General features: G+C 42.1%; 1 protein-coding gene across 1 annotated transcript in view; it reads left to right on the top strand.

Moving 5' to 3' along the window:
- The window catches only part of ZDHHC8 (zinc finger DHHC-type palmitoyltransferase 8), an 82,024-nt gene that overhangs the window by 38,841 nt on the left and 27,962 nt on the right, over positions 1-15,221 (top strand). The window contains exons 2-6 of the mRNA XM_066603454.1: positions 5,666-5,787; positions 8,879-9,036; positions 11,924-12,096; positions 13,278-13,380; positions 13,762-13,853. Coding sequence (XP_066459551.1) covers positions 5,666-5,787; positions 8,879-9,036; positions 11,924-12,096; positions 13,278-13,380; positions 13,762-13,853 — 648 coding nt within the window. The remainder of the gene's footprint in view (positions 1-5,665; positions 5,788-8,878; positions 9,037-11,923; positions 12,097-13,277; positions 13,381-13,761; positions 13,854-15,221) is intronic.

The following is a 15,221-nucleotide window of genomic DNA, read 5'->3' as shown; positions in this document are numbered from 1 at the left end:
TACAGTAAGGGGAACATGCTGTGATTTTACTGCTCTATATATTAGTAAATGTTGGAGCGTTTCTCTCGGAGCTTAGCAGAATGGAACGTACTGTTCAGTCTGCAGGAAAGGACGTGTAGGCAAGAGAAAAATGTTCTGCCGTCCGTGGTTCATGCATGTGTGCAGAGCAGTAGTGCTGGGTCACCGTTCCTTGCGCTTGAGGTGTTGAATATGTGTTTAAAGGGGTTTTTCTGTGTTAGAAAAATATAGCTACTTTATTCCAAACACAGCGCCACCCTCGTCCATAGGGTTGTGTGTGGTATTGCAGCTCAGCTCCATTAAAGTGAATTGGATTGGTCGCTGAGCCCACAATATACAGTGTGGGTGCTGGCTGTCTTTGACAGCTGGCACCTGCCCACAATAGCCATGATCAGTATGAATGCTGATTATAGCTGTTAACCCTTTAAATTTTGTGAGATTGCAAGCTTCCATTTGCAGGGCTACCATGACTGATTGCCTATGAAGACATGTCTATGGCATGGCTTAATATACTGTCTGTCCGATCACGGTATAATGCTATACCATGGTAATTTTACATTACTTTTAGCTGTGTCTCTCGGACACAGTGCATGAAATGGCACACAAATAATAACGTGACATGCTCTATCTTGGCGCAGAATACGTGCGCATACACACCAAGTTAGTGTATGGGAATTTGTCTGCATGCAGTAGTACATAATGCATTGCGTACTGCTGTGAGCTCCTTGCGTGGAAGATATGCCCACGAAAATCCCTTGTGTGAGAGATCCCCAATGCATCCATCAGAGTCCAAATCTATCAAAGTAATGTATTATTTATCCTGTGCGATTAGCGTTGTCAGGGGGAAAAAATTTCCCCGTCCTGTAAAAAGGGGATAACTTGCAATCTCCGTACAAAACAACCTATTTAATGAACCAGTAGAAAGCCATTAATCTAGACACCCATATATCTGTATACATAATACAGACATCCCAGCTAGCAAGTAGTTGTCTGTGTTTGCAGTATGGGTACATACACGCAGCAGAGTTGTTTTCAAAGACATGGTAGAAGGACAGAGGGAGGTGGATTTGGCTCACACAGCGTTGGGTGGGAGACTTGTGATTTGAAGGGGTTGTCCTGAAAAGTCATGTTGAGTTACAAATGTGAAAGGATAAGGAATAAGTTGGACAGGACTTCCAGAACAGACGTCGTCTACTTTTACCATACCGGACAGCGTTGAGTATCGGTAAAGACAAAGGACAGGAGTACTTGTTTTGTACTAAAGATACTATAGTCCTAAATGAATAAACTATATATACGCTTTGTAAAAAAAAATCCAGCCCCTAGAAGAAGTTGTTGTTTTGCTACAAAACTCTGCATGCAGTTACATCTCAGGCAGATATACAAATGATTGGAGTTGTGGCATGATTAGATGAACGGTCTTGCCACCGGAGACCCTAAAAGTGGTTCCTCCCTTTGCCCTTTAAAAAAGCTCTCTACTTGTGTATAGTTTACCTCTTTTTCCACTAACGTAGAGCTTGCTGACCACTAGACATGCTTCTATGATGCAATAAAAGAGATTTTACCCCGTTAATAGAGAGGAGGTGTTGGGACCAGTGGATGTGTGAGGGTACACACACGAGGCAACAGTGCTCAGGACGCCCTCGACTGTCCACCAGTAGAGAAGATCGTCCGGTCATCCAACAAGCACGAGCAGCTCCAAATGTTTAATTGTCCACCATCCACAGATAGGTGGAACCATTGTTAAAGGCCCTGTGTCTGCCGGAACCATTTTCAGGGGCTTGGCTGAAGGACATTTGGTCTCATGGTGCCCATTATGTATATCACCCTTTGTCACCCACCCACAGTCGCCTCTGTTTCCTGTGGTGTCGAAACTGGACTGCTACAGAGTGGAACTGGGATGTCTTCAGCAATGAATCCAGGCAAAATAACGGCCGTGTGAAGCAGTCCTTGGGGTATGTTCACACGGCAAAACTCAACATGTAAAGATTCTACGTAAATTCTGCCTTGCAGTACCTGCGTTTTTTTTTAAGAGTTGTAAGTGGAATTCGCCCTGTTAATTGGCGAAATCCATATGCAGAATTTTGATGCGGAAAATCAAGTTTCAATGAGTCTCCATATCAAGAAGTGACATACCCTTAGAGTATGTGCACACTTAATGGAAATTTTCAACATGTAAATCCAACCCAAAATCTGTATTGAAATTCGCACATGGCTTAATTGCATATTATAATGCATATTTTGTCTTCAAATTTCACTGTGCTCCAATGAAATGATTGAAATAAGCAGTGAAAATCCTCTTCTTTTCCGCAACACACGTGAAAATCCGCAGTGTCAATAGATTCCACTATGGATTTCGCCCACTGTAAGTAAATGGGGCTTGTTGAACTGTACATTGTTGCAGAATTTTGGTGCACATTCCGTAGTTGAACAATTCCATAAAGGCACTTTAACTGGCCTACACATGAGAGAAAATGCACCTACCCCACCAACTATGTCAGGAGCAGACAAGGATCTAACGGGGCCTCTCCACTGTCACTGATGGCCGATATGAGGGTTATATCGGATTGTAATATGCCATGGAATTCTAGCTGCTACCAGCGTGGTGAAAGGCTTATTCCCTGTTTAGTGGATGCAAACTTGCATTTCAGGCAAACGCATGTTTATGCTGGAGACAGGAGAATTAGCTGGACTGCTATCTCTTGTGTAATATAGCCAACCTTAAACTACATGCTTTAATATTTATTTGTTCTTTTGTAGCACATGATACAAAATGTTACTTCTCGTCAAGCATGTTGTTTCCGTAATGGACACCTGTCCCTCCAGTATTTGACCTCCGGCTGGCAGTGTGTATTCATATGGCAAATTTTACCTTCCTGTGCGGCTGTCAACATTCATATGTTATATTTAATCTGAGAACAGGCGAGTGGGTCGCTTTGCTGTGTCCTTGAGGGACCGTGAGGCATTTGTACTGATATGAGAAGGTTACAATTGTCACAACCATTTAGTTCAGCTACTAGCCTCCTGGGAGAGCTTTTAATTGCCTTTGTACTGTAACTATACCAAAGATCTGTTCTCAGTTACATGAACAGTACCAGGTCCCTTCATCTACCAGTTGCAAAAAAACCGAACCATATGTTGATGGGAACAATGCACGAACTAGCAGGAGTAGGAGAACACATGCTTCAGAAAACCTGATGGTTTATAACTTGGGAAATACAGGTTTCTGCTTTGGCGCCCAGGCACAGATGGACTTGTAGTTCCACAGTAAATAGACAGCTGCAGACTGGCACATTATTGTTTTATTCTACCCCTATTTCAAAAAAGTGGAGACACTGTTAAATGTAAATAAATGTAAGGCTGGGTTCACACAGGGCGGATTTGTCGTGGAAATTCTGTCCGGAATTTCGCCACGGCAAATACGCCTGCGGCCGCTAATCCTGGGATTAGCCATCCATGTGGAATCCAACTCAGTTCCGCGTCAGCCAATGAAAGCCAGTGCTGGGTTAACCAATCACAGCCATTCAATGACATCATGTAAGTTCATGTACTAAAGAATACTTTTAGAAGTCATTCTCTATGAACACAAATTGCAAGGCAATCCACAAATGCAAGTTTAAGGCTGCATGTACACGGGCATGATTCTGCGGCTTTCACGAGCGGAGAATCCTAGCAATTCTCCGCTCGCGGGATTCAAATCGCAGCATGCTGCAATTTGCTGTGATTCTCTGCGGTGAGCCTATCTGTCAGATAGGCTCAGTGCGGAGAACAGTCAGCTGTTTCCTGCTCCCCGGCGGCAGAGATCTGCCACGGGATATCGCTACGCCCGTGGACAGGCAGCCTAAGTTGTATCATGCTATATATCAGCACAATCCAGAAACACTAGTGTTTTATCTGGGCCAAAGCTCGTTTAAAATGGCCTGAGGCAAAATAGGAAAGCTGTTCTGTGATCAGACGACTCAAAATTTGAAATTCTTTTTGGAAACCGTGGATGCTGTGTCCTGCGGACTCAAGAAGAGAAGCCATCCAGCTTCTTTTCAGCGCACAGTTCAAAAGTCTGCCTCTCTGATGGTATGGGGTTGTATTAGTGCCTATGGCATGGACAGCTTATACATCTAGAAAGGCACTGTCAATGCTGAGCCGTATATAGAGGTTTTAGAAGCACATATTCTCCCATCCAGACAACATGTCTTCCAGGGAGGGCCTTGTATATATCAGCAACACAATGCTAAACCACATACTGCATCCAACACGACAGCATGGCTTTACAACAACACAAAGAGAACATACATATCTAACCAAGGGTGATCTCTATATTGGCTTTTTATGTTCTCTTTGTGATTATTCCTCTTGCTCTCCTGTTTGTCTAGCAAAGAAAGAACATGTGGTGGCTCAGTTGTTAGCACTGCTGTCTTGCAGTACATATAAAAGGATTCATTTGTATTCCGTTTCCGAAAGTGAAAACAAAAGCGTAGCAGTCTACGCTTTTTGATCCAGTGTGTGGAAAAAAGAAAACACAATGGAGAAGAAAAATACAGAAACGAATTGAAATTGAAGACCACCTTCTTCAATACATTTCTATGGGCCTGAAAACTGAGGCATTTTCATTCCGTTTTGCAGTTCCCATGGTGGAACAGCAAAAACAAATAAAAACACTAGTGTGAAGGCGCTAATTGGTTTTACATTGTTTAGAATAGTATATGAAATAGAAATGTATCTCTAGTGACCTGTAAGCCAAACTTCTAAAGTAAAATGTCAACTAATCTAATGTTGCCTTTGCTTGTCTGAAATGGCTGATAAGTAGGAACAAAAGATAGTACTTGTAATAAGTGGGAAATGGGGAGCAGAAAGACTTGTGTCATTTTAATTTAATGGCCCTTTTACACGGGCCAACGTCACTGCTAAGGTCGTCAGTGCTCGCACAGAGCGTTTAGACTACAAGACATCGCGCGCTTCTCACTCAGTGCCTATACCTTCTACATAAGGCACTGAGCGGGGAGCGTTTACACGCAATGAGAAGCCAGCAATGTTTTTTTTGCTAACTTTTAGTCAGCGATCCACAGCGAATATCTCGGTCAGCGCGCATGCGCAGTGCAGGGCATGATGCGCCAGCGATGATGCAGATCTGCGGCAATTTCAAAATTGACATTTTGGAACCAAATGATCGGACAGCCATGCGTGAAATTTTCCACACCAAATAGAACATGCTGTGATTCTTCCTCCGCGAACGGAAATCGCAAGTGATTTTCGCTCATGTGCAGGGAAGAATCACTTAACGTTACATGCTATGGACGGACGTTGCTGCGGAATTCGCGGCGGGCGTCTGGCGGTGAATTCCGCCGAAAAGAATCTGTCTGTGGGCATTGGGCCTAAAAGAAAATCTCTTTGCTGCTTATAGCAACCCATCACAGCACAGCTTTCACTTTACCTCAGCAATAAAAGAAATGAAAGCTTCACTGTGATTGGTTCTCGTGGGCAACAAAGACAGATTTCCTTTTAAAGTGCTCTCTTTAAGAGTGTGGTGCCAGGGCCGGAAGCGGACTACTTTCTTGTGGCCCATCCTGAGTGTATATATGTGTATATATTTTACTGTACCTCATCTTTCAGTGAAGTAATCTTTTATTCCGCACCTTCTCTTCCTCCGCAGGTGCCCCTGGTTAACTAGAGAGATCTCCCCAGCTATCCCAGTGTACAATGGGCTCATGTTCCTCTTTGTGTTGGCAAATTTCAGCATGGCAACCTTTATGGATCCTGGTATCTTCCCAAGAGGTAACTACTCCTAGTGATATTCCTATATACATGTAACCTAATATAATTAGGAATATAGTTGCTCCGCAGATGGAGTGAATTTAATGTGAGGTTTTCAATGTAGCTGAAGTGGCCATTTTTAGCTCTAATGTTTATTATAACTGCGCCGTTTTGAATCTTCTAGTATCTATTAAATATTTATATGGGGATTGTGGCTGCAGGCTCCCATCTGCCTTGTATACTGACTGGCATCACAGGGAGACCTCAAGCTGAACTCTGGCTCCATGTAATCAATATTAATAAGACAACGAGGCTGCGGATTAGCGGAGCCGGGCAGGACGCAGGCCTTTGCTCAGCACAAAGAGAATCATTTTTACCAAAGTTGCCTTACGTAGCAAGTCTTTTCCTGCTGAAGATTAATCCTGGGCTGCCAGCTTGTAGAACAGAGGTTAAAGAAATAAAAGGTTATAATGGAATTTTTTAATTTTAAACATATGGTGAAGTAATTCTTATGATCGGGCACTCATTAATTGTACATGGCAGCTCTGTCCTACAAAGTACAGTGCAAATTTTGATTCCGCTGGATGATGTCGGATGGCGCTCAGCCCTTCGCTGAGTATTTGTCACTGGCTCCCACTCACATTCCCAAATTTTGGTTAACACTGAGCGTGCTCGCTGAAATATTTTGTAATTCTTAGGCCGTTTTCAGATGAGCGTATTTTCGCTCTGTATTTGGTCCATGTTTTGTGGACCCTAATATGGAGCTAATGTAAATCTATGTATTGCTTTTCTCGGCTGTCTTTTAAAAAAAAAAAAAAAAAAGCATGGCTTATTTTTTTTCCATTTTTGGCTTCATTTTGCTTCTCTCTCTTTTTTTTTTTTTCTATTGGGCTAATACAGATCCATATTTGTCCAGAAGAAAGAAAATAAATAAACGGAGGCAAAAACAGATTAAGTACTCATGACATCAGTTGTAATGTCATCCGTAACATATCTGTAATACAGATATGTATTGCGGATGTGCTACAATATGCTAGTCTGAAAGCGGACTTGTACAAAGATTCACATTCTAAAAAAGTTCCCTGATCTCCTCACCTGCTTGCCTGTCACACTCTGGAGGTCTTCTCAGTATATTAAATCTCATGATGCATCAGCACACATTAGCTAAGATGAAACCATTTTCACATGCAGGGGAAGCAGTTAGATTATTATTAGCATAATTTTATATTTAGCTAAATAAGCTACAAACTAGAAGTATGTAGTTAGGAGAGTGAGCTATAATCTCCTCTGTTATAACTGTGTGACAGGAGCTGTGTGATCATCATCAGGAACTATAAGAGGAGTGTCTGTATTCTCCTCCTAAAGAGTTTGTGTGCTAGATCCATGTAATACCGTGTTTCACCAAAAATAAGACTTGTCTTTTATATCAATTTTTGCCCCAAAAGTCCGGGTCCCTCCGCTGCTCTCCACAGCTCTGATGCACTTTCTGCAGTCCTGGGCCATTCATAAAACATCACTTCCTGGTTACGGGATCCATAAATCTTTGACCACTGCTCAGCCAATCAATGCAGCGCTGGGTGAACCAATGCGATGGCTGTTGATTTGTTCTTCCACCGCTGCTCAGCCAATCAACAGCCGCCATGTTGTAGAGGCGGGATTTATGAATTGGCTGAGCTGCGGCAAATCGCAGCCATCGCATTGTTTCATCCAGCGCTGCATTGACTGGCTGAGCAGCGGTCAAAGAATCGATCATAGCTAGAGATGAGCGAACGTACTCGGTAAAGCACTACTCGTCCGAGTAATGTGCTTTATCCGAGTACCTCCCCGCTCGTCCTGAAAGATTCGGGGAGCGCCGCGGAGCGGGGAGCTGCAGGGGAGAGCGGGGAGGAACGGAGGGGAGATCTCTCTCTCCTTCTCTCCCGCCCGCTCTCCCCTGCTCCCCGCCGCAACTCACCTGTCAGCAGCGGCGCTCCCCGAATCTTTCAGGACGAGCGGGGAGGTACTCGGATAAAGCACATTACTCGGACGAGTAGTGCTTTACCGAGTACGTTCACTCATCTCTAATCATAGCCTTTGCTTCTGGAGGTGGGATTTATGAATCTTGTAACCAGGAAGTGATGATGTACGAGCGCCTGAGGACTGTGGGAATCGCACCGAAGCTCTAGAGAGCAGCGGGAGGGACCTGGACCGAGCCTGCTAGATAATGTATTCTTTTTTTTATGTAGTGTAACTAGGGCTTATTTTTGAAGTATGGTTTATATTTAAAGCCTCCCCAAAAATCAGGCTAGGACAAATGTTTGGGGTAGGTCTTATTTTTGGGGATACAGGGTAGCATAACACGGAGAAATTGACTACAGAATGAATCCATAACCCCAAGTAAATCTGAGCTAGAGATCACATGACCATCAGAGGGAGGCCAGGAGTTGCAGACAGAAAGAAATGCTAACCAAGTTAACACTAGCTCATATATCCTTAAATCGCCTTATAACATTATGTAATTCTATAGTTAATAGAATGTCCCCACTAATTGTACAGAATTATAACTATCTTTCAACCTAGAGCTTAATGTCAGATGTAGGATTTTATATGAAAATAAAGTAATGGTCAGCAGCAAAAGAACAGTGGAGAAACTACACACCTCAATAGTTCAATAAGAATAGCTAATGCATGCCACAAAGAGGGTTTGGACTGCAACCCATAGGTAAATAAAATGGCAACATTATGGCAGCAATAGAAGATGCGAAGAGTACTTTTGCATCTTCCATTGCTGCCATAATTTTGCTATTTCATTTAGCTGTAGGATTCATAGTCCTATTACTGCTTCATACTTACATGAGTTGTATGGAGTTATAATACAGCAACCATTGAAGTCTCTGGGGCCATGCTATACCTGCATATGCCTCTGATTTTATATGGAGGCTTTTCTCTGTTGGACACTGCATGAATCCTTGCAGTGACCTATTATATACCATATTATGGAAGTATCCTCCCATAAATACTCGTGTAGAGTATTATCTGTAAGAAGTCACCATGTGGTGGCATAGTGTGTGCCTACGGTTTACTAGGATGTGCTCTGTGAATCTTCTTGATTCTTTAAATTTTTTTGTTTAAGCTGATGAAGATGAAGACAAAGATGATGACTTCAGAGCTCCTCTCTACAAGAATGTGGAGATCAAAAGAATACAAGTACGGATGAAATGGTGTGCCACCTGTCACTTTTATCGGCCTCCTCGCTGTTCACACTGCAGTGTCTGTGATAACTGTGTGGAAGTAAGTATTCTGTTTTAGTTCCTATTTCTATTGTGTGTGTGTGTTCTCATTTACACATAAATTTCACATTCATTGAATTTACACCATAAATTCTCTACAAGTCTGTGAAATCTGACTGTGTCTCCTCCACCAATGAAAACTTCTGACTTATTTTCTAAAGTTGCAGGTGCCCTTTAGCAAGGTTTTTGTGCCATAATATGTTGATAGCATATCTCTTTTATATGCCATCAATCTCTTCCAGCCATTGGAATCCCCACCAGTGCAAAGCTGCACTCTTTTTGAATTCTAGCACCGAGATACTTTAGTTTTAGGCTTCAGTGTGTGTGTTCTAGCAATTGAAGATTTACTCACATTTATATAACATCTCCACCAGTGGCAAAGCTTTAAGGGTTACAGTGGTTGTAATTGTGACCAAGTCCACAAGCAAGGCACCATGCTATGCATTGTTACTTCTTGCCTGTATCGCGAGGTTATAGAGACACCAATTGATGCATCATTTAGCCATGTACACAGGCTTCTGTGCAGAAGTGAAAAATGTTTGTTTTTGGTGGTGTGGTTGTGTCAGCATCACTCATGACTCATTGGGCTAGCTGTAGGCATGTTGCATACCTTGATTAAAGCTCATATTGCTTCACTTGCATTACCCGGAGACTCCAACCCACCAGGTGGCCAGGTGACAAGTTGGGCATAGGGTCTCTCCGTTCGTGGAGAGATGGAGGAGGAGGGGCGAGCAAGTCAAGACTACTGCCCAGTGCCCTGCTTTGCCGATAGTGCCCAAGTGCTTTGCCTGTCTGCCCATCTGGTCAGTAGTCTCAAACTCAAGCAACTTTGTATACCTAATCGTGGTATACAAAACTTGCTAAGCACCTATCTTCTGCAGTGTTGGCCTGAGCCAAGCAAATCTAGCTGCCTGACACCTCTTTGTAAATGTAACTTGTACAATACATAGAAGGAAATTACAGTATTGGTCCCAGAATCCATAATGGAGGTTTGTGAAAACATATGGATATAATAGAAGGTAAACTAATATGAGGTACCAAGTGGACATGTGGTAGTTGGTAAAGTTGCCACATGCATGTCCTCTTCCCTTTTGAATTCTGACAGCGCCTTTTAGTGATATATAGAGAGCTCAACCTCAGAGCTCCCATTGTTGGATGTTGGTCAGTCTAGCAGATGCTGTATCGAACAGTAAGGTAGGTTACGGTCCCATGTAGTAGCTGAAAACCACGCAGTAGTGGGCATAAAAGTGACAAGTATACATGGTTTTCATATTGAGTATTTAACATGGTCAGTTGATAATGACTTTGCGATTTTTCTGCTAGACCTGCGAAACTGCATGGCCACTATGAATCAGCTATCAATTAAAGGGCCCCTGAATTTTTTAATTCATTCATTACATAGCTATCCCCACAGTATATATAAGTGAGCTAGTGTTGCCTTGCTTAGTTAATTCTTTCTATTTGAAACTCCTGGCCTTTTTTCCCCCTCCTATAGTAACATAGTATATAAGGCCGAAAAAGACAAGTGTCCATCCAGTTCAGCTATTACCCCACTCCCACTCATCAAACACCCCCCTCTCCCCCCCCCAAAACCCCAATGTTGATTCAAAGAAAGGCATAAATAAAGAAGATTGGGGTTATTGATTCATTTTCTAGTCAAATTATCAGTTTGTATGATGCTATTACATAATCTTTTTCTCATAAACGGACTAGATGGGGACATCGGCACTCCTGGCATAGTTATTGATGATGATCACTCAGCTCCTGTGTCACAGTTATATTAGAGGAGATCAGAGTTCATCCTCCTGACTATATACTTATGGTCTGTAGCTAATTTAGGTGAATATAGAAGGTAAGGATGAACAGTTCTCCCAGCAAGCAAGCTATGCTAATGCATCATGGGATATATGTGAAACTGAAAGTAAAAAAATCTTAGCCTTAAAATGGTACTTGATAAGCATCAGACAGGGGCTGCACGTCATGGAAGTGGCCGAAATACATAGAGGAGACCTCCAGAGTTAGACAAGCAATCGGGTAAGTTGGGCAGGCATGGAAAATAATTTTGCCATTTAATGATCTTTAAAGTTAATGTGAAAACCATGCAGACTTCCATGTCCATTGCTGCAAGGCTTTCGGCCACCTGTTGGCTGCTATATGGCACTGTACACTAACACCTCTTATATTAGGCATAGTTTCTAGAAAATGAGGTACCAGCTGCCAGATGCCAGAGCTCTCATCACGGGAGAGCTTCTATTCTTTAATGCGTAGGTCCCCAAAAAATAGTTACAAAGAAATGTTAAAATATGTTTTTCCATTTCTATTAAGTCCCGAAGTAAGTATCCAACAAAAAACAAGCCCTCCTAAACTGAATGATAGAGAAAGATAATAAAATAGAAATAAAGTTATGGAATTGCAAAAAATAATTTTTTTTTAAGAACCAAGCAACACTCATAGCTGCTAGTGTTGCATCAGTAGGTCACTTAAGAGAGCCAGCTAAAAATTGTGGATGAGCTGTGGTCGTCGGCTGTGAAGAGTTGCATGGCGGAGGGGGGACCAGCCATGAGCCTTTAGCTGCACCTCTGATCTGTACTGCAAATAAAAATGTGAGGGAAAAAAATCCCAGCAAATATAATAAACTTGACATAAACAAGCTGGACATTTCTGCATTTCAAGAGCTCATGTGTAATTTGTTAGCTATTCGGGTCCCATACAATAGCCACATTTAGTACTAATATTCTACTAGTCATCAATAACTCTGTGTGTGCATAAATCAAATACAGTAGCACTAGAAAGTTCAAGAGATGCTCATTGCTATCATGCATTTTTAATGAACTCCATACTATGAAATATTCCATATTGTGTTTATGTGAACCTATTTCTTTCTGTAGGATTTTGATCATCACTGCCCCTGGGTGAATAACTGCATAGGACGCAGGAATTATCGCTATTTCTTCCTATTCCTGCTGTCTCTGAGCACACACATGGTCGGGGTCTTCTCGTTTGGCCTCATATTTGTACTACACCATCTGGAGGTTCTGGGAGAAGCCCATACCAGTATTACGTATCCTTTCAGTGCACAGAAAAAGCACATGTAGATTCTCGTTGACCTTCTGTTGCCAGCTTGACATATTTCACGCTAATTTCTCTTTGCTTATTTACGCTCCATATTTCTACAAGTGAATTTCTGCCATGATATCAGAATATCATAGCCAGAAACAACTAGTTGGTGCAATATTGCTTTGAATTGCCCAGAAAATAAATACCATGTACTTTAATGTCTGATATCGCTAGACATGGTTAGATAATGTCAGCAGATGCTCATTCTCTACTTGTATGCACTATTGTATATATTTGCTACTTTTTCATTAATTTAAAAAACAAACAACCAAACGTTGAGCTATTAGATTGTCCCAGGCTTAAAAGGGTACAACATGTTGTTCTGTCTTGTCTAATTTCATAATCTAAATAAATCAATAGTGGAAAAATTCTTCTAAATGTGTCCCAGAAGGCAGACATCTTTTGTATCGTGGCCATTTTCAGCTCTAATGTCTGCCTGGAGGCTAGCCTGCTGAGGAAGAAACATATGGGCACTACATTGTCTAAATTTGGAGACCAAGCAAGCTAAATTTGACTTCAGCAAATAGACCCCACATGGTAGGGGGTTTAAAAAACATGGACCCCTGTTCAGATAGAATTCTTCATTGAACATTCACTTGGTACCATGGAAATTGCAGGTCGTTTTGTTTTTATAACCAATTAATTTGAGAAGCGAAGCGCCTTGGGTCACAATGATGAAGAGTTGGTAAAAGCATGTTGAGAATTGCCAAGCATTGTAATGAATCGAGATGAGCGAGTGTACTCGTTAAGGCAAAATACTCCAGCGAGTATTGCCATTTTCGAGTACATGCCCACTCGTGCCAAAAGATTCGGGGGCCAGCGGGGGAGAGCAGGGAGGAATAGGGGGGAGATCTCCCCCCCCCCCCCCCCCGCTACCCCATGCTCACTCCCACAACTCACTGCTCACCCCTGCCGACCCCCAAATCTTTTCTCAGGTGCGGGCATGTACTCGAAAATGGCAATACTCGCTCGAGTATTTTGCCTTAACGAGTACGCTCTCTCATCTCTAGTAATGAACTATAATCAGAATGTGGCTGGTGTGGTTCAAGACCAGCGTTCTATTCTAGAAGAGTTATAGCTTACTAAAAACTCTGAAGCACTAAAATCCTTAGCCTGTGGGTCCAGGATATCGGTCATGTGTGTGGCTGGCCTGTTTTTCATTCCTGTTATTGGCCTCACTGGCTTCCATATTGTTCTTGTTGTACGAGGTCGCACCACCAATGAACAGGTAAAAAAAAAGTGTTTTGAAATGTTCTGAAAACTTAGGACATACAAGCTCCAGCTTCCGTTTTATTAAGTTGCACCAAGATTTGGGTCAAACAGTGCTTGACAAAGCACCGTATTATAAATGTGAGAAATCCCAACTAATTAAAATGAAAAAAAAAAATGTTCTGGTGAAATAAGACCTGAAATCAACCAGATACGGAGCTCTGAAGAGGCTTGCAGGTGTAAGAGACCCGGCCTACAACTTCCATCTACTGTATGACTGTTGGTTAGACAACACAATTTATATGAAGTTAAAGCCAAGAAGAACATCCACAATATGTTTTGATTGTTTAACCATTTAATATTAATTTTCACATATTTACATTGTAAACATTTTGCCCAGGTTACGGGGAAATTCCGGGGAGGAGTTAATCCTTTCACCAGAGGATGCTGTGGGAACATACAACATGTTTTGTGCAGTCCATTATCACCAAGGTAAGACATTGTTTGGCTGGATACCACTTTTGTGTCCTGTTTCTGGTTTTGCTGATGTGGGTTACTCTTCATGGATGTTGGTAAGATGTCTTACCCTGTACAGTCAACTTGAAGAGGCGTTCTATCCTAAGAGGATTTACCCCTGCACATCAGAATAATAATTAGTAAATCTAGGTCCTCACATTGCAGGTCCAGTTTCTGTCAGATTTGCTGTGTGTTGCTGAAGATTATCAGTTGTTCTTTATCATTGCCTTGGCAACAGACTACAAACTGTCAGATGTTCACTGTAATGTAAAAAGGTGATACTTTGTAGTCTGTTGCCAAGCAGACAGTGAGAAGCAGCTGACTGTGTAACGTCTTAATGTGTTGGCCCATCAATAAATATTAATTTACTCTGTTAGGTCAGGCAAAATGGAACAAGTTTTCAATTGAAATACTTACTATAGAAACATGTTTTTTTAAGATATTGCTATTGGGGTCTTATTTGCAATGTATGTTTACCATATACACTAGCAAAGCATCGGCGCATACTGTAAACAGATCTATAGGTGCTCTTTCACCCAGGGGAAGCCAATTTGGCCTCCGTTCAGATAGTATCTATAAGGGTTGCTGTTTTTTCACTGCAGGGAATAGCTAAGCTGAATGCACTATTAATGCAGAGGCATCTAGTAAAAGAATCGTATACTGTACGTCAAGGGTGTCTATTGCAGGCTAACACAAAGGGGAGACTGAATCTGAAGAAGGCAAGGCTGCAGGTGGTACCTGACAGCAGCAGGCTGTGAGCTTCCGCTCAGACAGGATCATACAAATGACGAGGCAGTGGGCGGCACTTGCAGTTCTTTGACTGCCTGACTGAAGATATATAAAGAGAGGTCAGCAGCAAAAACAATGGGTCAATCCACACATATATTGAATTGGTATGAATACCATATGCACGCTATCCAAAATGGGTTTGGACCACAATCCACAAAAGTTCCCAAATAGTAAAGGGTATAGCAGCAATCCAAGATGCAAGATCTCCGAGTAGAAAAAAGACTTTATCACTCCATAAAACACAAGTAGCAGCGACGTTTCGACCAACAGGTCTTTCTCAAGCTGGCGGCTACAGTTGTTTGGGGGGTTATGGAGGTTGTTTAGGGGCACAGTGAAGGACAATGGCAGTTATTTGAAGGACTTTGGAGTACAATTGGGATTGTTTAGAGGACTGTGGTGGATGATGGTGGTTGTGTTGAGGATGATGGGGGCTGTTTGGATTTTTTTGCTTATCTATGGTGGCGGATATCATGAAAAATATGCACAGCCTTTTTTTTTTTTTGCTAATCCGCTTTTGTTAGGTATTGTGCATTTAATGTGTTGCCCAATACAACT

The sequence above is a fragment of the Eleutherodactylus coqui genome, chromosome 5 (assembly GCF_035609145.1).
Source record: "Eleutherodactylus coqui strain aEleCoq1 chromosome 5, aEleCoq1.hap1, whole genome shotgun sequence".
NCBI classification, from domain to species: domain Eukaryota; kingdom Metazoa; phylum Chordata; class Amphibia; order Anura; family Eleutherodactylidae; genus Eleutherodactylus; species Eleutherodactylus coqui.
Note: the sequence above shows the minus strand (reverse complement) of the source record. Positions and strands in the feature narration are given on the sequence as shown.